The sequence below is a fragment of the Salmo trutta genome, chromosome 33, assembly GCF_901001165.1.
Source record: "Salmo trutta chromosome 33, fSalTru1.1, whole genome shotgun sequence".
Lineage (NCBI taxonomy): Eukaryota > Metazoa > Chordata > Actinopteri > Salmoniformes > Salmonidae > Salmo > Salmo trutta.
Genome location: NC_042989.1, coordinates 41949869 through 41972566, shown reverse-complemented (window position 1 = coordinate 41972566; position 22698 = coordinate 41949869). Strand labels below are relative to the sequence as shown.

Here is a 22698-nt window from a genome sequence, read left to right as displayed (position 1 = left end):
TGTAATAAGAGCAGGTGGGCTGACAGATAGGGAACCCTGCTGTAATTAGAGCAGGTGGGCTGCCAGATAGGGAACCCTGCTATAATAAGAGCAGGTGGGCTGCCAGATAGGGAACCCTGCTGTAATTAGAGCAGGTGGGCTGCCAGATAGGGAACCCTGCTGTAATTAGAGCAGGTGGGCTGCCAGATAGGGAACCCTGCTATAATTAGAGCAGGTGGGCTGCCAGGTGGGCTGCCAGATAGGGAACCCTGCTGTAATAAGAGCAGGTGGGCTGCCAGGTGGGCTGCCAGATAGGGAACACTGCTGTAATAAGAGCAGGTGGGCTGTCAGATGGGCTGCCAGATAGGGAACCCTGCTATAATTAGAGCAGGTGGGCTGCCAGGTGGGCTGCCAGATAGGGAACCCTGCTGTAATAAGAGCAGGTGGGCTGCCAGATAGGGAACCCTGCTATAATAAGAGCAGGTGGGCTGCCAGATAGGGAACCCTGCTATAATAAGAGCAGGTGGGCTGCCAGATAGGGAACCCTGCTATAATAAGAGAAGGTGGGCTGCCAGATAGGGAACCCTGCTATAATAAGAGCAGGTAGTATCTATCTAGTATCTATCTTTACCCCTAGGTCTAGTATCTATCTCTCCCCCCTAGGTCTAGTATCTATCTAGTATCTATCTGTCCCCCTAGGTCTAGTATCTATCTCTCCCCCCTAGGTCTAGTATCTATCTTTACCCCTAGGTCTAGTATCTATCTCTCCCCCTAGGTCTAGTATCTATCTAGTATCTATCTCTCCCCCCTAGGTCTAGTATCTATCTTCCCCCCTAGGTCTAGTATCTATCTAGTATCTATCTCTCCCCCCTAGGTCTAGTATCTATCTCTCCCCCTAGGTCTAGTATCTATCTAGTATCTATCTCTCCCCCCTAGGTCTAGTATCTATCTTCCCCCCTAGGTCTAGTATCTATCTTTACCCCTAGGTCTAGTATCTATCTCTCCCCCTAGGTCTAGTATCTATCTCTCCCCCTAGGTCTAGTATCTATCTAGTATCTATCTTTCCCCCCTAGGTCTAGTATCTATCTAGTATCCATCTTTACCCCTAGGTCTAGTATCTATCTCTCCCCCCTAGGTCTAGTATCTATCTAGTATCTATCTTTCCCCTAGGTCTAGTATCTATCTAGTATCTATCTCTCCCCCCTAGGTCTAGTATCTATCTCTCCCCCTAGGTCTAGTATCTATCTAGTATCTATCTCTCCCCCCTAGGTCTAGTATCTATCTTCCCCCCTAGGTCTAGTATCTATCTAGTATCTATCTTCCCCCCTAGGTCTAGTATCTATCTTCCCCCCTAGGTCTAGTATCTATCTAGTATCTATCTTTCCCCTAGGTCTAGTATCTATCTCTCCCCCCTAGGTCTAGTATCTATCTAGTATCTATCTCTCCCCCCTAGGTCTAGTATCTATCTAGTATCTATCTCTCCCCCTAGGTCTAGTATCTATCTTCCCCCCTAGGTCTAGTATCTATCTAGTATCTATCTTTACCCCTAGGTCTAGTATCTATCTTTCCCCCTAGGTCTAGTATCTATCTAGTATCTATCTTTCCCCCTAGGTCTAGTATCTATCTCTCCCCCTAGGTCTAGTATCTATCTTCCCCCCTAGGTCTAGTATCTATCTTCCCCCCTAGGTCTAGTATCTATCTAGTATCTATCTTTCCCCCTAGGTCTAGTATCTATCTCTCCCCCTAGGTCTAGTATCTATCTTCCCCCTAGGTCTAGTATCTATCTTCCCCCCTAGGTCTAGTATCTATCTCTCCCCCCTAGGTCTAGTATCTATCTAGTATCTATCTTCCCCCCTAGGTCTAGTATCTATCTTCCCCCTAGGTCTAGTATCTATCTAGTATCTATCTTTCCCCCTAGGTCTAGTATCTATCTCTCCCCCTAGGTCTAGTATCTATCTAGTATCTATCTTTACCCCTAGGTCTAGTATCTATCTTTCCCCCTAGGTCTAGTATCTATCTAGTATCTATCTTCCCCCCTAGGTCTAGTATCTATCTCTCCCCCTAGGTCTAGTATCTATCTTTCCCCCTAGGTCTAGTATCTATCTAGTATCTATCTTTCCCCCTAGGTCTAGTATCTATCTCTCCCCCTAGGTCTAGTATCTTTCTTCCCCCTAGGTCTAGTATCTATCTCTCCCCCTAGGTCTAGTATCTATCTTCCCCCCTAGGTCTAGTATCTATCTAGTATCTATCTTTCCCCCTAGGTCTAGTATCTATCTTCATCCCTAGGTCTAGTATCTATCTAGTATCTATCTCTCCCCCTAGGTCTAGTATCTATCTAGTATCTATCTTCCCCCCTAGGTCTAGTATCTATCTTCCCCCCCTAGGTCTAGTATCTATCTCTCCCCCTAGGTCTAGTATCTATCTAGTATCTATCTCTCCCCCTAGGTCTAGTATCTATCTAGTATCTATCTTCCCCCCTAGGTCTAGTATCTATCTAGTATCTATCTTCCCCCCTAGGTCTAGTATCTATCTAGTATCTATCTTCCTCCCTAGGTCTAGTATCTATCTTCCCCCCTAGGTCTAGTATCTATCTCTCCCCCTAGGTCTAGTATCTATCTTTCCCCCTAGGTCTAGTATCTATCTTCCCCCCTAGGTCTAGTATCTATCTAGTATCGGTCTCTCCCCCTAGGTCTAGTATCTATCTCTCCCCTAGGTCTAGTATCTATCTAGTATCTATCTTCCCCCTAGGTCTAGTATCTATCTAGTATCTATCTTCCCCCCTAGGTCTAGTATCTATCTCTCCCCCCTAGGTCTAGTATCTATCTCTCCCCCTAGGTCTAGTATCTATCTCTCCCCCTAGGTCTAGTATCTATCTTCCCCCCTAGGTCTAGTATCTATCTTTCCCCCCTAGGTCTAGTATCTATCTCTCCCCCTAGGTCTAGTATCTATCTTTCCCCCTAGGTCTAGTATCTATCTAGTATCTATCTCTCCCCCCTAGGTCTAGTATCTATCTTCCCCCCTAGGTCTAGTATCTATCTCTCCCCCCTAGGTCTAGTATCTATCTTTCCCCCTAGGTCTAGTATCTATCTCTCCCCCTAGGTCTAGTATCTATCTCTCCCCCTAGGTCTAGTATCTATCTTCCCCCCTAGGTCTAGTATCTATCTTTCCCCCCTAGGTCTAGTATCTATCTCTCCCCCCTAGGTCTAGTATCTATCTAGTATCTATCTCTCCCCCTAGGTCTAGTATCTATCTTTCCCCCTAGGTCTAGTATCTATCTAGTATCTATCTTTACCCCTAGGTCTAGTATCTATCTAGTATCTATCTCTCCCCCTAGGTCTAGTATCTATCTAGTATCCATCTTTCCCCCTATGTCTAGTATCTATCTTTCCCCCTAGGTCTAGTATCTATCTTCCCCCCTAGGTCTAGTATCTATCTTTCCCCCTAGGTCTAGTATCTATCTAGTATCTATCTCTCCCCCCTAGGTCTAGTATCTATCTTCCCCCTAGGTCTAGTATCTATCTAGTATCTATCTCTCCCCCTAGGTCTAGTATCTATCTTCCCCCCTAGGTCTAGTATCTATCTAGTATCTATCTTTACCCCTAGGTCTAGTATCTATCTAGTATCTATCTCTCCCCCCTAGGTCTAGTATCTATCTTCCCCCCTAGGTCTAGTATCTATCTTTACCCCTAGGTCTAGTATCTATCTAGTATCTATCTTCCCCCCTAGGTCTAGTATCTATCTAGTATCTATCTCTCCCCCCTAGGTCTAGTATCTATCTTCCCCCCTAGGTCTAGTATCTATCTTTACCCCTAGGTCTAGTATCTATCTCTCCCCCTAGGTCTAGTATCTATCTAGTATCTATCTCTCCCCCCTAGGTCTAGTATCTATCTTCCCCCCTAGGTCTAGTATCTATCTTCCCCCCTAGGTCTAGTATCTATCTAGTATCTATCTCTCCCCCTAGGTCTAGTATCTATCTAGTATCTATCTTTACCCCTAGGTCTAGTATCTATCTTTCCCCCTAGGTCTAGTATCTATCTAGTATCTATCTTCCCCCCTAGGTCTAGTATCTATCTTCTCCCCTAGGTCTAGTATCTATCTAGTATCTATCTTTCCCCCTAGGTCTAGTATCTATCTCTCCCCCTAGGTCTAGTATCTATCTAGTATCTATCTTTACCCCTAGGTCTAGTATCTATCTTCCCCCCTAGGTCTAGTATCTATCTCTCCCCCTAGGTCTAGTATCTATCTTCCCCCCTAGGTCTAGTATCTATCTCTCCCCCTAGGTCTAGTATCTATCTCTCCCCCTAGGTCTAGTATCTATCTAGTATCTATCTCTCCCCCTAGGTCTAGTATCTATCTAGTATCTATCTCTCCCCCCTAGGTCTAGTATCTATCTAGTATCTATCTTCCCCCCTAGGTCTAGTATCTATCTTCCCCCCTAGGTCTAGTATCTATATCTCCCCTAGGTCTAGTATCTATCTTTCCCCCTAGGTCTAGTATCTATCTTCCCCCCTAGGTCTAGTATCTATCTAGTATCTGTCTCTCCCCCTAGGTCTAGTATCTATCTCTCCCCCTAGGTCTAGTATCTATCTAGTATCTATCTTCCCCCTAGGTCTAGTATCTATCTAGTATCTACCTTCCCCCCTAGGTCTAGTATCTATCTCTCCCCCCTAGGTCTAGTATCTATCTCTCCCCCTAGGTCTAGTATCTATCTCTCCCCCTAGGTCTAGTATCTATCTTCCCCCCTAGGTCTAGTATCTATCTTTCCCCCCTAGGTCTAGTATCTATCTCTCCCCCCTAGGTCTAGTATCTATCTAGTATCTATCTCTCCCCCCTAGGTCTAGTATCTATCTTCCCCCCTAGGTCTAGTATCTATCTCTCCCCCTAGGTCTAGTATCTATCTCTCCCCCTAGGTCTAGTATCTATCTCTCCCCCTAGGTCTAGTATCTATCTCTCCCCCTAGGTCTAGTATCTATCTTCCCCCCTAGGTCTTGTATCTATCTTTCCCCCTAGGTCTAGTATCTATCTCTCCCCCCTAGGTCTAGTATCTATCTAGTATCTATCTCTCCCCCCTAGGTCTAGTATCTATCTAGTATCCATCTTTCCCCCTAGGTCTAGTATCTATCTTTCCCCCTAGGTCTAGTATCCATCTAGTATCTATCTTTCCCCCTAGGTCTAGTATCTATCTAGTATCTATCTCTCCCCCTAGGTCTAGTATCTATCTTCCCCCCTAGGTCTAGTATCTATCTTTCCCCCTAGGTCTAGTATCTATCTAGTATCTATCTTCCCCCCTAGGTCTAGTATCTATCTAGTATCTATCTCTCCCCCCTAGGTCTAGTATCTATCTTCCCCCCAAGGTCTAGTATCTATCTAGTATCTATCTTTCCCCCTAGGTCTAGTATCTATCTAGTATCTATCTCTCCCCCTAGGTCTAGTATCTATCTTCCCCCCTAGGTCTAGTATCTATCTCTCCCCCCCTAGGTCTAGTATCTATCTCTCCCCCTAGGTCTAGTATCTATCTCTCCCCCTAGGTCTAGTATCTATCTTCCCCCCTAGGTCTAGTATCTATCTCTCCCCCCTAGGTCTAGTATCTATCTCTCCCCCTAGGTCTAGTATCTATCTCCCCCCCTAGGTCTAGTATCTATCTAGTATCTATCTTTCCCCCCTAGGTCTAGTATCTATCTTTACCCCTAGGTCTAGTATCTATCTCTCCCCCCTAGGTCTAGTATCTATCTAGTATCTATCTTTACCCCCTAGGTCTAGTATCTATCTCTCCCCTTAGGTCTAGTATCTATCTAGTATCTATCTTTACCCCTAGGTCTAGTATCTATCTCTCCCCCTAGGTCTAGTATCTATCTAGTATCTATCTCTCCCCCTAGGTCTAGTGTCTATCTAGTATCCATCTTTCCCCCTAGGTCTAGTATCTATCTTTCCCCCTAGGTCTAGTATCTATCTAGTATCTATCTCTCCCCCTAGGTCTAGTATATATATTTCCCCCTAGGTCTAGTATCTATCTAGTATCTATCTTCCCCCCTAGGTCTAGTATCTATCTTTCCCCCCTAGGTCTAGTATCTATGTTCCCCCCTAGGTCTAGTATCCATCTCTCCCCCCTAGGTCTAGTATCTATCTTTACCCCTAGGTCTAGTATCTATCTCTCCCCCTAGGTCTAGTATCTATCTCTCCCCCCTAGGTCTAGTATCTATCTCTCCCCCTAGGTCTAGTATCTATCTAGTATCTATCTTTACCCCTAGGTCTAGTATCTATCTAGTATCTATCTCTCCCCCCTAGGTCTAGTATCTATCTCTCCCCCTAGGTCTAGTATCTATCTAGTATCTATCTCTCCCCCTAGGTCTAGTATCTATCTCTCCCCCCTAGGTCTAGTATCTATCTTCCCCCTAGGTCTAGTATCTATCTTTCCCCCTAGGTCTAGTATCTATCTAGTATCTATCTCTCCCCCTAGGTCTAGTATCTGTCTTCCCCCCTAGGTCTAGTATCTATCTAGTATCTATCTCTCCCCCTAGGTCTAGTATCTATCTAGTATCTATCTTTACCCCTAGGTCTAGTATCTATCTAGTATCTATCTCTCCCCCTAGGTCTAGTATCTATCTCCCCCCTAGGTCTAGTATCTATCTAGTATCTATCTCTCCCCCTAGGTCTAGTATCTATCTCTCCCCCTAGGTCTAGTATCTATCTAGTATCTATCTTTCCCCCTAGGTCTAGTATCTATCTAGTATCTATCTCTCCCCCCTAGGTCTAGTATCTATCTCTCCCCCCCTAGGTCTAGTATCTATCTTCCCCCCTAGGTCTAGTATCTATCTAGTATCTATATCTCCCCCTAGGTCTAGTATCTATCTCCCCCCTAGGTCTAGTATCTATCTCTCCCCCCTAGGTCTAGTATCTATCTCTCCCCCCTAGGTCTAGTATCTATCTAGTATCTATATCTCCCCCTAGGTCTAGTATCTATCTCTCCCCCCTAGGTCTAGTATCTATCTCTCCCCCTAGGTCTAGTATCTATCTAGTATCTATCTCTCCCCCCTAGGTCTAGTATCTATCTTTCCCCCTAGGTCTAGTATCTATCTTTCCCCCTAGGTCTAGTATCTATCTAGTATCTATCTTCCCCCCTAGGTCTAGTATCTATCTAGTATCTATCTCTCCCCCTAGGTCTAGTATCTATCTAGTATCTATCTCTCCCCCCTAGGTCTAGTATCTATCTCTCCCCTAGGTCTAGTATCTATCTTTCCCCCTAGGTCTAGTATCTATCTAGTATCTATCTCTCCCCCCTAGGTCTAGTATCTATCTTTCCCCCTAGGTCTAGTATCTATCTAGTATCTATCTCTCCCCCCTAGGTCTAGTATCTATCTCTCCCCCTAGGTCTAGTATCTATCTAGTATCTATCTCTCCCCCCTAGGTCTAGTATCTATCTTTCCCCCTAGGTCTAGTATCTATCTAGTATCTATCTCTCCCCCCTAGGTCTAATATCTATCTAGTATCTATCTCTCCCCCCTAGGTCTAGTATCTATCTCTCCCCCTAGGTCTAGTATCTATCTTTCCCCCTAGGTCTAGTATCTATCTAGTATCTATCTCTCCCCCCTAGGTCTAGTATCTATCTCTCCCCCTAGGTCTAGTATCTATCTTTCCCCCCTAGGTCTAGTATCTATCTCTCCCCCTAGGTCTAGTATCTATCTCTCCCCCTAGGTCTAGTATCTATCTTTCCCCCCTAGGTCTAGTATCTATCTAGTATCCATCTTTACCCCTAGGTCTAGTATCTATCTCTCCCCCTAGGTCTAGTATCTATCTAGTATCTATCTTTACCCCTAGGTCTAGTATCTATCTAGTATCTATCTCTCCCCCTAGGTCTAGTATCTATCTCTCCCCCTTAGTCTAGTATCTATCTCTCCCCCTAGGTCTAGTATCTATCTAGTATCTATCTTCCCCCTAGGTCTAGTATCTATCTAGTATCTATCTTCCCCCCTAGGTCTAGTATCTATCTCTCCCCCTAGGTCTAGTATCTATCTAGTATCTATCTTTACCCCTAGGTCTAGTATCTATCTTCCCCCCTAGGTCTAGTATCTATCTTCCCCCCTAGGTCTAGTATCTATCTTCCCCCCTAGGTCTAGTATCTATCTAGTATCTATCTCTCCCCCCTAGGTCTAGTATCTATCTTTCCCCCTAGGTCTAGTATCTATCTAGTATCTATCTTCCCCCCTAGGTCTAGTATCTATCTTCCCCCCTAGGTCTAGTATCTATCTAGTATCTATCTTTACCCCTAGGTCTAGTATCTATCTTCCCCCCTAGGTCTAGTATCTATCTAGTATCTATCTCTCCCCCCTAGGTCTAGTATCTATCTAGTATCTATCTCTCCCCCTAGGTCTAGTATCTATCTAGTATCTATCTTTACCCCTAGGTCTAGTATCTATCTCTCCCCCTAGGTCTAGTATCTATCTCTCCCCCTAGGTCTAGTATCTATCTAGTATCTATCTTTACCCCTAGGTCTAGTATCTATCTCTCCCCCTAGGTCTAGTATCTATCTCTCCCCCCTAGGTCTAGTATCTATCTAGTATCTATCTTTACCCCTAGGTCTAGTATCTATCTTCCCCCCTAGGTCTAGTATCTATCTAGTATCTATCTCTCCCCCCTAGGTCTAGTATCTCTCTCTCCCCCTAGGTCTAGTATCTATCTTTCCCCCTAGGTCTAGTATCTATCTAGTATCTATCTCTCCCCCCTAGGTCTAGTATCTATCTTCCCCCCTAGGTCTAGTATCTATCTTCCCCCCTAGGTCTAGTATCTATCTTCCCCCCTAGGTCTAGTATCTATTTCTCCCCCTAGGTCTAGTATCTATCTTCCCCCCTAGGTCTAGTATCTATTTCTCCCCCTAGGTCTAGTATCTATCTTTCCTCCTTGGTCTAGTACAGCATGGGTTAGATGGATAGAGCTGAGAATATCTCAAATGCAATCATACTGTATCTAAATCTAGATCGTGTTCTAACCTAAAGATGGATGTGTACTGTAAAACACCCTCCTTCCCACTGTAAAACACCCTCCTTCCCACTGTAAAACACCCTCCTTCCCACTGTAAAACACCCTCCTTCCCACTGTAAAACACCCTCCTTCCCACTGTAAAACACCCTCCGTCCCACTGTAAAACACCCTCCTTCCCACTGTAAAACACCCTCCTTCCCACTGTAAAACACCCTCCTTCCCACTGTAAAACACCCTCCTTCCCACTGTAAAACACCCTCCTTCCCACTGTAAAACACCCTCCATCCCACTGTAAAACACCCTCCATCCCACTGTAAAACACTCCATCCCACTGTAAAACACCCTCCTTCCCACTGTAAAACACCCTCCTTCCCACTGTAAAACACCCTCAATCCCACTGTAAAACACCCTCCATCCCACTGTAAAACACCATCCTTCCCACTGTAAAACACCATCCTTCCCACTGTAAAACACCCTCCTTCCCACTGTAAAACACCCTCCATCCCACTGTAAAACACCCTCCTTCCCACTGTAAAACACCCTCCATCCCACTGTAAAACACCCTCCTTCCCACTGTAAAACACCCTCCTTCCCACTGTAAAACACCCTCCTTCCCACTGTAAAACACCCTCCTTCCCACTAAAGATGGATGTGTACTGTAAAACACCCTCCTTCCCACTGTAAAACACCCTCCTTCCCACTGTAAAACACCCTCCTTCCCACTGTAAAACACCCTCCATCCCACTGTAAAACACCCTCCTTCCCACTGTAAAACACCCTCCTTCCCACTGTAAAACACCCTCCTTCCCACTGTAAAACACCCTCCTTCCCACTGTAAAACACCCTCCATCCCACTGTAAAACACCCTCCATCCCACTGTAAAACACCCTCGTCCCACTGTAAAACACCCTCCGTCTCACTGTAAAACACCCTCCGTCTCACTGTAAAACACCCTCCTTCCCACTGTAAAACACCCTCCATCCCACTGTAAAACACCCTCCTTCCCACTGTAAAACACCCTCCGTCTCACTGTAAAACACCCTCCGTCTCACTGTAAAACACCCTCCTTCCCACTGTAAAACACCCTCCTTCCCACTGTAAAACACCCTCCATCCCACTGTAAAACACCCTCCGTCCCACTGTAAAACACCCTCCTTCCCACTGTAAAACACCCTCCTTCCCACTGTAAAACACCCTCCATCCCACTGTAAAACACCCTCCTTCCCACTGTAAAACACCCTCCTTCCCACTGTAAAACACCCTCCGTCTCACTGTAAAACACCCTCCGTCTCACTGTAAAACACCCTCCTTCCCACTGTAAAACACCCTCCTTCCCACTGTAAAACACCCTCCTTCCCACTGTAAAACACCCTCCTTCCCACTGTAAAACACCCTCTGTCTCACTGTAAAACACCCTCCTTCCCACTGTAAAACACCCTCCATCCCACTGTAAAACACCCTCCATCCCACTGTAAAACACCCTCCTTCCCACTGTAAAACACCCTCCTTCCCACTGTAAAACACCCTCCATCCCACTGTAAAACACCCTCCATCCCACTGTAAAACACCCTCCTTCCCACTGTAAAGCACCTTCCGTCCCACTGTAAAACACCCTCCTTCCCACTGTAAAACAACCTCCATCCCACTGTAAAACACCCTCCATCCCACTGTAAAACACCCTCCTTCCCACTGTAAAACACCCTCCTTCCCACTGTAAAACACCCTCCATCCCACTGTAAAACACCCTCCATCCCACTGTAAAACACCCTCCTTCCCACTGTAAAACACCCTCCGTCTCACTGTAAAACACCCTCCGTCTCACTGTAAAACACCCTCCTTCCCACTGTAAAACACCCTCCTTCCCACTGTAAAACACCCTCCATCCCACTGTAAAACACCCTCCGTCCCACTGTAAAACACCCTCCTTCCCACTGTAAAACACCCTCCTTCCCACTGTAAAACACCCTCCATCCCACTGTAAAACACCCTCCTTCCCACTGTAAAACACCCTCCTTCCCACTGTAAAACACCCTCCGTCTCACTGTAAAACACCCTCCGTCTCACTGTAAAACACCCTCCTTCCCACTGTAAAACACCCTCCTTCCCACTGTAAAACACCCTCCTTCCCACTGTAAAACACCCTCCTTCCCACTGTAAAACACCCTCTGTCTCACTGTAAAACACCCTCCTTCCCACTGTAAAACACCCTCCATCCCACTGTAAAACACCCTCCATCCCACTGTAAAACACCCTCCTTCCCACTGTAAAACACCCTCCTTCCCACTGTAAAACACCCTCCATCCCACTGTAAAACACCCTCCATCCCACTGTAAAACACCCTCCTTCCCACTGTAAAGCACCTTCCGTCCCACTGTAAAACACCCTCCTTCCCACTGTAAAACACCCTCCTTCCCACTGTAAAACACCCTTCTTCCCACTGTAAAACACCCTCCTTCCCACTGTAAAACACCCTCCGTCTCACTGTAAAACACCCTCCTTCCCAATGTAAAACACCCTCAATCCCACTGTAAAACACCCTCCATCCCACTGTAAAACACCCTCCATCCCACTGTAAAACACCCTCCTTCCCACTGTAAAACACCCTCCTTCCCACTGTAAAACACCCTCCATCCCACTGTAAAACACCCTCCATCCCACTGTAAAACACCCTCCTTCCCACTGTAAAACACCTTCCGTCCCACTGTAAAACACCTTCCGTCCCACTGTAAAACACCCTCCATCCCACTGTAAAACACCCTCCTTCCCACTGTAAAACACCCTCCGTCTCACTGTAAAACACCCTCCGTCTCACTGTAAAACACCCTCCTTCCCACTGTAAAACACCCTCCTTCCCACTGTAAAACACCCTCCTTCCCACTGTAAAACACCCTCCTTCCCATTGTAAAACACCCTCCGTCTCACTGTAAAACACCCTCCTTCCCACTGTAAAACACCCTCCATCCCACTGTAAAACACCCTCCTTCCCACTGTAAAACACCCTCCTTCCCACTGTAAAACACCCTCCATCCCACTGTAAAACACCCTCCATCCCACTGTAAAACACCCTCCTTCCCACTGTAAAACACCCTCCGTCCCACTGTAAAGCACCCTCCTTCCCACTGTAAAACACCCTCCATCCCACTAAAGAGATCTGTTGCTCTGTTGTCTGACCACCCTACTTTCAGGGTGTGTGCTTTTTTTCTTTCTTTCATCCATCTTACCTATATCCTTGTCTCTCTCCTTCTCTCTGCCCCGCTTCCCCCTCCAGCGTCTGGGCTGTGACAACATGCTGGAATCCCCCCAGCAGGAGGACCCCTGTCTGCAGTGTGGGGGCAACGGACAGTCCTGCTTCCCCGTCAGGAGTACCTTCGATATTAACAACCTGCCCAAAGGTAAGGTACAGATTAGAGTTGCAAAATTCTGCTAACTTTCCCAAAAAAGATCCTATGTTTTCCAGAAATCCCGGTTAGAAGATTCCTAGAATCATAATGGAATAAGAAGCAAATTCGGGAATCCTCCTACCAGGATTTCTGGGAAACCTGGGAATTGTTTTCAAAGTTTAACGGAATTTTTCAACCTTAGTACAGATTGTACCTCCCACCTCACATTTACATTTATGGTAGTGCTTCCCCATGGTGCAGTTGGGGGCTCTAAATTGTTCATGCTGTGGTATTGGCAGACCAATAGAATGTCTCCACAGGGCTCCGGCGTCTTCTAGCGATAGTTTGTCACAAAGTTTTAGTGTCAACAACTGTAGTAACTCTGGTTGTCCACTGATGTGTTCTGTCCCCCCCCTTTGTGTCCCTTCTCTCCCAGGGTTTAACCAGGTGTTCTGTCCCCCCCTTTGTGTCCCTTCTCTCCCAGGGTTTAACCAGGTGTTCTGTCCCCTCTTTGTGTCCCTTCTCTCCCAGGGTTTAACCAGGTGTTCTGTCCCCTCTTTGTGTCCCTTCTCTCCCAGGGTTTAACCAGGTGTTCTGTCCCCCCCTTTGTGTCCCTTCTCTCCCAGGGTTTAACCAGGTGTTCTGTCCCCCCCTTTGTGTCCCTTCTCTCCCAGGGTTTAACCAGGTGTTCTGTCCCCCCTTTGTGTCCCTTCTCTCCCGGGGTTTAACCAGGTGTTCTGTCCCCCCTGTGTCCCTTCTCTCCCAGGGTTTAACCAGGTGTTCTGTCCCCCCTGTCGTCCTCCCTCCCAGGGTATAACCAGCTGTTCTATCTCTCCTGTCCTCCTCCCTCCCAGACTATAACCAGCTGTTCTATCTGTCCTGTCCTCCTCCCTCCCAGACTATAACCAGCTGTTCTATCTCTCCTGTCCTCCTCCCTCCCAGGGTATAACCAGCTGTTCTATCTCTCCTGTCCTCCTCCCTCCCAGACTATAACCAGCTGTTCTATCTCTCCTGTCCTCCTCCCTCCCAGACTATAACCAGCTGTTCTATCTCTCCTGTCCTCCTCCCTCCCAGACTATAACCAGCTGTTCTATCTCTCCTGTCCTCCTCCCTCCCAGACTATAACCAGCTGTTCTATCTCTCCTGTCCTCCTCCCTCCCAGACTATAACCAGCTGTTCTATCTCTCCTGTCCTCCTCCCTCCCAGACTATAACCAGCTGTTCTATCTCTCCTGTCCTCCTCCCTCCCAGACTATAACCAGCTGTTCTATCTCTCCTGTCCTCCTCCCTCCCAGGGTATAACCAGATGTTTATCATCCCTGTGGGAGCCACCTCCATCCGCATCGGAGAGACTGTTGCCACTCGTAACTATCTGGGTGAGTCCTTCATTCCTTGGACGACTGGGTGGTTAATGGTTAATGGTTAGCTAGCTATTAGCTAGCTAGCTATCAACTGTCCTGTACATTAAATGTCATTAAGATCAGTGAAGTGGCATTTAAGATGAAGAGTTCAATCTTATCATGACAACATGAGTATGTAGAGGAAAACTCTATTTAATGAGTGACTGCAACCAAGGCTACCGTTTCTACCTCCAGCCATTAAGAACCTGACTGTGACTGTAACCAAGGCTACTGTTTCTACCTCCAGCCATTAAGAACCTGACTGTGACTGTAACCAAGGCTACTGTTTCTACCTCCAGCCATTAAGAACCTGACTGTGACTGTAACCAAGGCTACTGTTTCTACCTTCAGCCATTAAGAACCTGACTGTGACTGTAACCAAGGCTACTGTTTCTACCTCCAGCCATTAAGAACCTGACTGTGACTGTAACCAAGGCTACTGTTTCTACCTTCAGCCATTAAGAACCTGACTGTGACTGTAACCAAGGCTACTGTGTACGAGGAAAACTCTATTTAATGAGTGACTGTAACCAAGGCTACTGTTTCTACCTTCAGCCATTAAGAACCTGACTGTGACTGTAACCAAGGCTACTGTTTCTACCTTCAGCCATTAAGAACCTGACTGTGACTGTAACCAAGGCTACTGTGTACGAGGAAAACTCTATTTAATGAGTGACTGTAACCAAGGCTACTGTTTCTACCTTCAGCCATTAAGAACCTGACTGTGACTGTAACCAAGGCTACTGTTTCTACCTCCAGCCATTAAGAACCTGACTGTGACTGTAACCAAGGCTACTGTGTACGAGGAAAACTCTATTTAATGAGTGACTGTAACCAAGGCTACTGTTTCTACCTTCAGCCATTAAGAACCTGACTGTGACTGTAACCAAGGCTACTGTTTCTACCTCCAGCCATTAAGAACCTGACTGTGACTGTAACCAAGGCTACTGTTTCTACCTCCAGCCATTAAGAACCTGACTGTGACTGTAACCAAGGCTACTGTGTACGAGGAAAACTCTATTTAATGAGTGACTGTAACCAAGGCTACTGTTTCTACCTTCAGCCATTAAGAACCTGACTGTGACTGTAACCAAGGCTACCGTTTCTACCTCCAGCCATTAAGAACCTGACTGTGACTGTAACCAAGGCTGCCGTTTCTACCTCCAGCCATTAAGAACCTGACTGTGACTGTAACCAAGGCTACTGTGTCTATCATCAGCCATTAAGAACCTGACTGTGACTGTAACCGAGGCTACCGTTTCTACCTCCAGCCATTAAGAACCTGCGTGGCGAGTACTACCTGAACGGCCACTGGGTGATTGAGTTCTCCAGGGCCGCTCCAGTAGCTGGCACCATGCTATACTACCAGAGAGGGGCTGAGGGAGAGATGACTCCTGAGACCATCATCGGTCGCGGACCCACCACCGAGCCACTGGTCATAGAGGTCAGAGTCAGAGACACCTGGTTCTGCGTCCAAAATGTCATCCTATTCCCTATATAGTGCACAGAATAGGGTACCAGATTTAGATTCAGATTCAAAACTTTATTGTCCCGTTCTTGTGGAATGGGAAATGTGTCTTTAGGTTTTACGTGCATGTGGCTCACACATAGCAACCAGACACACACACACACACACACACACACACACACACACACACACACACACACACACACACACACACACACACACACACACACACACACACACACACACACACACACACACCACCCCCAACTGTAGGCCTACATGATAAATCAATAGAGATGAACACATCAGCTGTCATCGACCTGAAACATTTGGGTTTATGTTTCTTAAGTACATTTACATTTTGCCAGTAAAATATTGAAAAATAAACACTATCTGGTACTACACTCTTAGAAGAAAAGGTTCTGTCTCCATCGAAGAACCCTTTGAAGAACCCCTTTTAGTTCCAGGTAGAACCCTTTTGGTTCCAGGTAGAACCCTTTTTAGTTCCAGGTAGAACCCTTTTTGGTTCCAGGTAGAACCCTTTGAAGAACCCTTTTTGGTTCCAGGTAGAACCCTTTTTGGTTCCAGGTAGAACCCTTTTTGGTTCCAGGTAGAACCCTTCCCACAGAGGGTTCTACATGGAACTCAAAAGGGGTTTTGCTATGGAGACAGTTGAAGACCTATTTACGAACCCGTTTTTCTAAGTGTGTATAACCCTGGGTAGTAAGGGTAAACTTCTAGTACACATACCATTGTTGAAACAGACTCCCAGATATATAGTCTGTCTGTGCTGTCTCGCTAACAACGACCGTAGGAGTTGACAAGACAGCTCCAACAGATCTGGGACCAGACTCCCAACTACACTATATATACAAAAGTATGTGACACCCCTTCAAATGAGTGGATTCGGATATTTCAGCCACACCCGTTGCTGACACACAGCCATGCACTCTCCATAGACAAACATTGACAGTAGAATGACCTTACTGAAGAGCTCAGTGACTTTCAACGTGGCACCGTCATAGGATACCACCTTTCCAACAAGTCAGTATGTCAAATTTCTGCCCTGCTACAGCTGTCCCAGTCAACTGTAAGTGCTGTTATTGTGATGTGGATATGTCTAGGAGCAACAACGGCTCAGCCATGAAGTGGTAGGCCACACAAGCTCACAGAACGGGACCGCCGAGTGCTGAAACACTTAGGGCGTAGAAATTGTCTGTCCTCGGTTGCATCACTCACTTCCGAGTTCCAAACTGCCTCTGGAAGCAACGTCAGCACAAGAACTGCTCGTCGGGAGCTTCGTGAGATGTGTTTCCATGGCCGAGCAGCTGCACACAAGCCTAAGATCACCATGTGCAATGCCAAGCGTCGGCTGCAGTGATGTAAAGCTCACCACCATTGGACTCTGGAGCAGTGGAAACGCGTTCTCTGGAGTGATGAATTGCGCTTCACCGTCAGGCAGTCCGACAAGAACGCTACCTGCCCCAATGCATAGTGCCAACTGTAAAGTTTGGTGGAGGAGGAATAATGTTCTGGGGCTGTTTTTCATGGTTCGGGCCCCTTAGTTCCAGTGAAGGGAAATCTTAACGCTGACAATGACATTCTAGATGATTCTGTGCTTCCAACTTTGTGGCAACAGTTTGAGGAAGGCCATTTCCTGTTTCAGCACAACAAGGCCCCTGTGCACAAAGCGAGATCCATACAGAAATGGTTAGTCAAAATCTGTGTGGAAGAACTTGACTGGCCTGAACAGAGCCCTGACCTCAACCCCACCGAACACTTTTGGGATGAATTGGAACGCTGACTGTGATCCAGGCCTAATCGCCCAACAACATCAGCACCCGACCTCACTAATACTCTTGTTCATGAATGGATGCAAGTCCCCACAGCAATGTTCCAACATCTAGTGGAAAGTCTTCCCAGAAGAGTGGAGGCTGTTATAGCAGCAATGGAGGGGACCAACTCCATATTAAAACCCATGATTTTGGAATGAGATGTTAGACGAGCAGGTGTCCACATACTTTTGGTCATGTAGTGTATTTTTGAGATGCCGACCCTATTTGCAAAATCAGTGTCAGTAACGGTAATCTTTCATCAAATATACCAGTGTTGAAACAGATCCCCAGATGAGCGAACCTTTCCTTCTGTCTCCGTCTCCCCAGTTGATCAGCCAGGAACATAACCAGGGAGTAGAGTATGAGTATTACCTACCTCATGGTCACTCCAGAGAGGGATACTACTGGAGCTTCGGCTCCTGGTCTGCCTGCAGCAGAGAGTGTGGATCAGGTACGTGTCTTTACTCTAGTCTGTCACTGGAGTCTTTTTTTTTTTTACCTGATGTTCTTCCTCGCTTGGACTTGTCCTTACACATCCTGGTTCTTCTGGTTCTTCTTGTTCTTCTTCTTGTTTTTCTTGTTCTTGTTCTTCTTGTTCTTCTTGTTCTTGTTCTTCTTGTTCTTCTTGTTCTTCTTGTTCTTCTTGTTCTTCTTGTTCCACTCAACAATAGTTAGTGCTGTTTGTTTTTGACCAAAGTATCCTTGGACACAGTCTTCATTTAGCGTCTCTGCAGGACTGATTCCTCCTCCTGCTCCCTCCACCAGGGTACCAGTCTCGTCTGGTGTTCTGTGCCATCGATAATGAGGCCTACCCAGACTACCTGTGCTCCGCCTTGCCACGCCCCCTCACCAACCGCACCTGCAACACTCAGCAGTGCCCTCAGACTCACAGGTGAGTCTGCCACTTCCTACAAGGCTCTACATTTCACAATAAGTCCTTTTGGGGAATGAACAAGACACTGTTCAAGGAAGTGATGTGAGGTCATGCACATCAAAGTAAGTCTGATAGCAACGTTGATTGTATTTTCTTAGACAGAAGTTAGTCAGTGGCCTTTGCGTCCTAGCTCAGAGATGAATGCCCTGATTTCCACGTCCAGTATGGTGGAGTGTCTGTGCTGTACTTTGAGACGGACCATAGTTTTACTGTATGTTAAACAGACTGTAGCTATCAAGGCCACTGTGATGAAGAAGACTGTATGTATGGTAGAGAAGCTGAAATGGTGGAGCGATACCTTATTATGACTGACCTGTTAAGACTGATCCACGAAGCGTCTCAGAGTCAGTGTTGCCTTTTAGATCATAATGAATGAGATGATATGGACAGATCCTAGATCATAATGAATGAAAGATGATATGGACAGATCCTAGATCATAATGAATGAAAGATGATATGGACAGATCCTAGATCAGAATGAATGAAAGATGATATGGACAGATCCTGGATCAGAGCTTCTACAGTACTTTGAGACGTTTAATGGATATGGGCTCAGATCTTTCCCAGAGTTCACATGGGTTCTTCAGAAATCTCCAGTTGGTGGAGTCCCTCCTTGCTCCCTCCTCCTACCTGATTTCATCCTCTTTCCCGAAAACCTGGGAACTTTGGGAAAGTTTCTGGAATTTGCAATTATGCAGAGAATGGATGGAGCCAGTCCAGTGTAATCTTGTTAGTTGTGATAACCTGGGTTCAGTAGGTTTGTGTGTCCATACAGGAGCTGTCTGGCTGGGCCATAGAGATAGAAAGGGGGCCCATTCTTGTATCTGTGCCACAATGGCTTCAGTGACAGCATGGGCTGCGCCGAGCCCTCTTTCTCACTCTATGGTCTGGCTCCTCTCTCTGGTCTCCTCTCTCTCTGATCTCCTCTCTCTCTGGTCTCCTCTCTCTCTGGTCTCCTCTCTCTCTCCTCTCTCCTCTCTCTCTGGTCTCCTCTCTCTCTGATCTCCTCTCTCTCTGGTCTCCTCTCTCTCTGGTCTCCTCTCTCCGGTCTCCTCTCTCTTTGGTTTCCTCTCTCTCTGGTCTCCTCTCTCTGGTCTCCTCTCTCTCTGATCTCCTCTCTCTCTGATCTCCTCTCTCCGGTCTCCTCTCTCTGGTCTCCTCTCTCCTCTCTCTCTGGTCTCCTCTCTCTCTGGTCTCCTCTCTATGGTCTCCTCTCTCCTCTCTCCTCTCTCTGGTCTCCCCTCTCCTCTCTCTGGTCTCCCCTCTCCTCTCTCTGGTCTCCTCTCTCCTCTCTCTGGTCTCCTTTCTCCTCTCTCTGGTCTTCCCTCTCCTCTCTCTGGTCTCCCCTCTCCTCTCTCAGGTCTCCTCTCTCTCAGGTCTCCCCTCTCCTCTCTCTCAGGTCTCCCCTCTCCTCTCTCTCAGGTCTCCTCTCTCCTCTCTCTGGTCTCCCCTCTCCTCTCTCAGGTCTCCCCTCTCCTCTCTCTCAGGTCTCCTCTCTCCTCTCTCAGGTCTCCCCTCTCCTCTCTCTCAGGTCTCCTCTCTCCTCTCTCTGGTCTCCTCTCTCCTCTCTCTCAGGTCTCCCCTCTCCTCTCTCTCAGGTCTCCTCTCTCCTCTCTCTCTGGTCTCCCCTCTCCTCTCTCTCAGGTCTCCTCTTTCCTCTCTCTCAGGTCTCCTCTCTCCTCTCTCTCTGGTCTCACTGTTGTGGGTAATGTTTGTTGTTGTCCCTGTTCATAAAGGATGGCATACCTGTATCAGCCACATGTGTGGACGCCCTCTGAAACCCCCAGAACATATGTGTACAGGTAACACAGGGCCTACGGTGGCCCGCTGCTCCAAAAAGCTTTAGTTTAGCATTTGACCTCAAACACAGGGGGGGGGGGGGGGGGGGGGGGGGGGGGGTTGTATACCAGAGATCAAGGACGCATCCAAAATTGCACCCTTTTCCCTATATAGTGCACTACTTTAGACCAGAGCCCTATTCCCTATATAGTGCACTACTTTAGACCAGGACCCTATATAGTGCACTACTTTAGACCAGAGCCCTATTCCCTATATAGGGCACTACTTTAGACCAGAGCCCTATTCCCTATATAGTGCACTACTTTAGACCAGAGCCCTATTCCCTATATAGTGCACTACTATAGACCAGAGCCCTATTCCCTATATAGTGCACTACTTTAGACCAGGACCCTATATAGTGCACTACTTTAGACCAGAGCCCTATATAGTGCACTACTTTAGACCAGAGCCCTATGGGCTCTTGTGCACTATCTAGGGAATAGGGTGCCATTTGGAACAGAAACAGTTTATTTTAAGTTAAAAGTTTAGTCTCTACACATCGAACACACATTTAGAGTATGGCACTACTCCCTGGGATGTGTTTGAGTTCAGTGTGAGTCTGTGTTTAGTGTTGACGCCTGCTCTTCCATGTCGGGACCCAGAACAAAGGCAAGGGGCAACCATCCAGCTCAGAGATCCAAACTCTCTCTCTCTCTCTCTCTCTCTGGTCTCCCCTCTCCTCTCTCTGGTCTCCTCCCTTCTTCTATCCAGGGCTGCGTTCAGTACGTTTTTACATTCTGGAACGTTCCAGTGAACTGAACGCACCTCGGGCTCTCCTCCCTTCCCTCGTCTCCTCCTACTTTTCATTCCTTCTATCTAGCTCTCCTCACTCCTCTTCTCACCTTCTCCCTGCTTCCTCCCTTATCCTCCTCCTCCCACCTTCTCCCTGCTTCCTCCCTTATCCTCCTCCTTCCTCCTTCTCCCTGCTTCCTCCCTTATCCTCCTCCTCCCACCTTCTCCCTGCTTCCTCCCTTATCCTCCTCCTTCCACCTTCTCCCTGCTTCCTCCCTTATCCTCCTCCTCCCACCTTCTCCCTGCTTCCTCCCTTATCCTCCTCCTCCCACCTTCTCCCTGCTTCCTCCCTTATCCTCCTCCTTCCACCTTCTCCCTGCTTCCTCCCTTATCCTCCTCCTCCCTCCTCCTCCCTGCTTCCTCCCTTATCTTCCTCCTTCCTCCTCCTCCCTGCTTCCTCCCTTATCTTCCTCCTCCCTCCTCCTCCCTGCTTCCTCCCGTATCCTCCTCCTCCCACCTTCTCCCTGCTTCCGCCCTTATCTTCCTCCTCCCTCCTCCTCCCTGCTTCCTCCCTTATCCTCCTCCTCCCTCCTCCTCCCTGCTTCCTCCCTTATCTTCCTCCTTCCTCCTCCTCCCTGCTTCCTCCCTTATCCTCCTCCTCTCACCTCCTTCCTTTTACTCCCTCTTCCTTGAGCAGTTTTAAGATAAAGTTCCTCTCTACTGAGAGAGTGAAAGTATTTGATGCTAGAATTGCATCAGAGGTCCCTTCCATGAACTACGGCCCCTAACCCTTAACCCGTGACCACTGATCCCTAAGCTGGGTTGCTGTCTGGTTTATTCAGTGTTGTCGTATAAAGCCTGCTGTCTGTCTGTGTCTGTTAACATAGTTTAATGTTTGTGTCCCAAAACTCTTAGCATGTGCACTACATAGTATGGAGAGTTTGGCAATGCATAACACGTAGTATTCTAGTGTGAGACATAGTTGTAGTGTTGTTCTGTTACATCATAAAGACCCTTGTTCTGTTACATCATAAAGACACTGGGGTTGTTCTGTTACATCATAAAGACACTGGGGTTGTTCTGTTACATCATAAAGACACTGGGGTTGTTCTGTTACATCATAAAGACACTGGGGTTGTTCTGTTACATCATAAAGACACTGGGGTTGTTCTGTTACATCATAAAGACACTTGTTCTGTTACATCATAAAGACACTTGTTCTGTCTCCTGGCCTGGCATTCATTCATGAAGCGTTTCAGCTGTAGAAGTGCTGCCCTATTATCAGGTTACACTGGACAGGTCAATTCAGTGTAATTTAAAAGGAAAAGCTGATCCTACATCAACACTTCTACTATGGGGCGCTTTATGAATACCAGCTCTGTAGTGCCTGGGGTCTATAAATCAGTCTGGTGGTCTGGTCTATATATCAGTCTGGTCTATATATCAGTATGGTCTGTATCAGTATGGTCTGTATTAGTATGGTGGTCTGGTCTATATATCAGTCTGGTCTATATATCAGTATGGTCTATATATCAGTATGGTTTATATATCAGTATGGTGGTCTGGTCTATATATCAGTCTGGTCTATATATCAGTCTGGTCTATATATCAGTATGGTCTATATATCAGTATGGTCTATATATCAGTATGGTGGTCTGGTCTATATATCAGTATGGTCTCTATATCCGTATGGTCTATATATCAGTATGGTCTATATATCAGTATGGTCTATATATCAGTATGGTCTATATATCAGTATGGTGGTCTGGTCTATATATCAGTATGGTCTATATATCAGTATGGTCTATATATCAGTATGGTGGTCTGGTCTATATATCAGTATGGTCTATATATCAGTATGGTCTATATATCAGTATGGTCTATATATCAGTATGGTGGTCTGGTCTATATATCAGTATGGTCTATATATCAGTCTGGTCTATATATCCGTATGGTCTATATATCAGTATGGTCTATATATCAGTCTGGTCTATATAAGTGTTAGTCTGTCTGTCAGTAAATAGCAGTGTTTTGTTCCGTTTGGTACTGTCTAGGGGCAGTATAGTAAATAACGGTTGCCTAAGAAACCTGAGACAGCTATGAACCCTGGGTAGACTGTTCTCTGTTCAGGGGAACGTGACCTCATTAGTGTTAAG

At 46.6% G+C, this 22698-nt stretch overlaps 1 protein-coding gene across 1 annotated transcript in view; it reads left to right on the top strand.

The window, feature by feature from the left end:
- Positions 1-22698, top strand: part of paplna (papilin a, proteoglycan-like sulfated glycoprotein) — a gene marked incomplete in the record, with an annotated part of 68209 nt that overhangs the window by 22613 nt on the left and 22898 nt on the right. Inside the window, 6 exon segments of the mRNA XM_029730997.1 lie at positions 12224-12347; positions 13630-13710; positions 15006-15178; positions 17365-17488; positions 17803-17929; positions 19708-19773. Of these exon segments, the coding sequence (XP_029586857.1) occupies positions 12224-12347; positions 13630-13710; positions 15006-15178; positions 17365-17488; positions 17803-17929; positions 19708-19773 (695 nt within the window).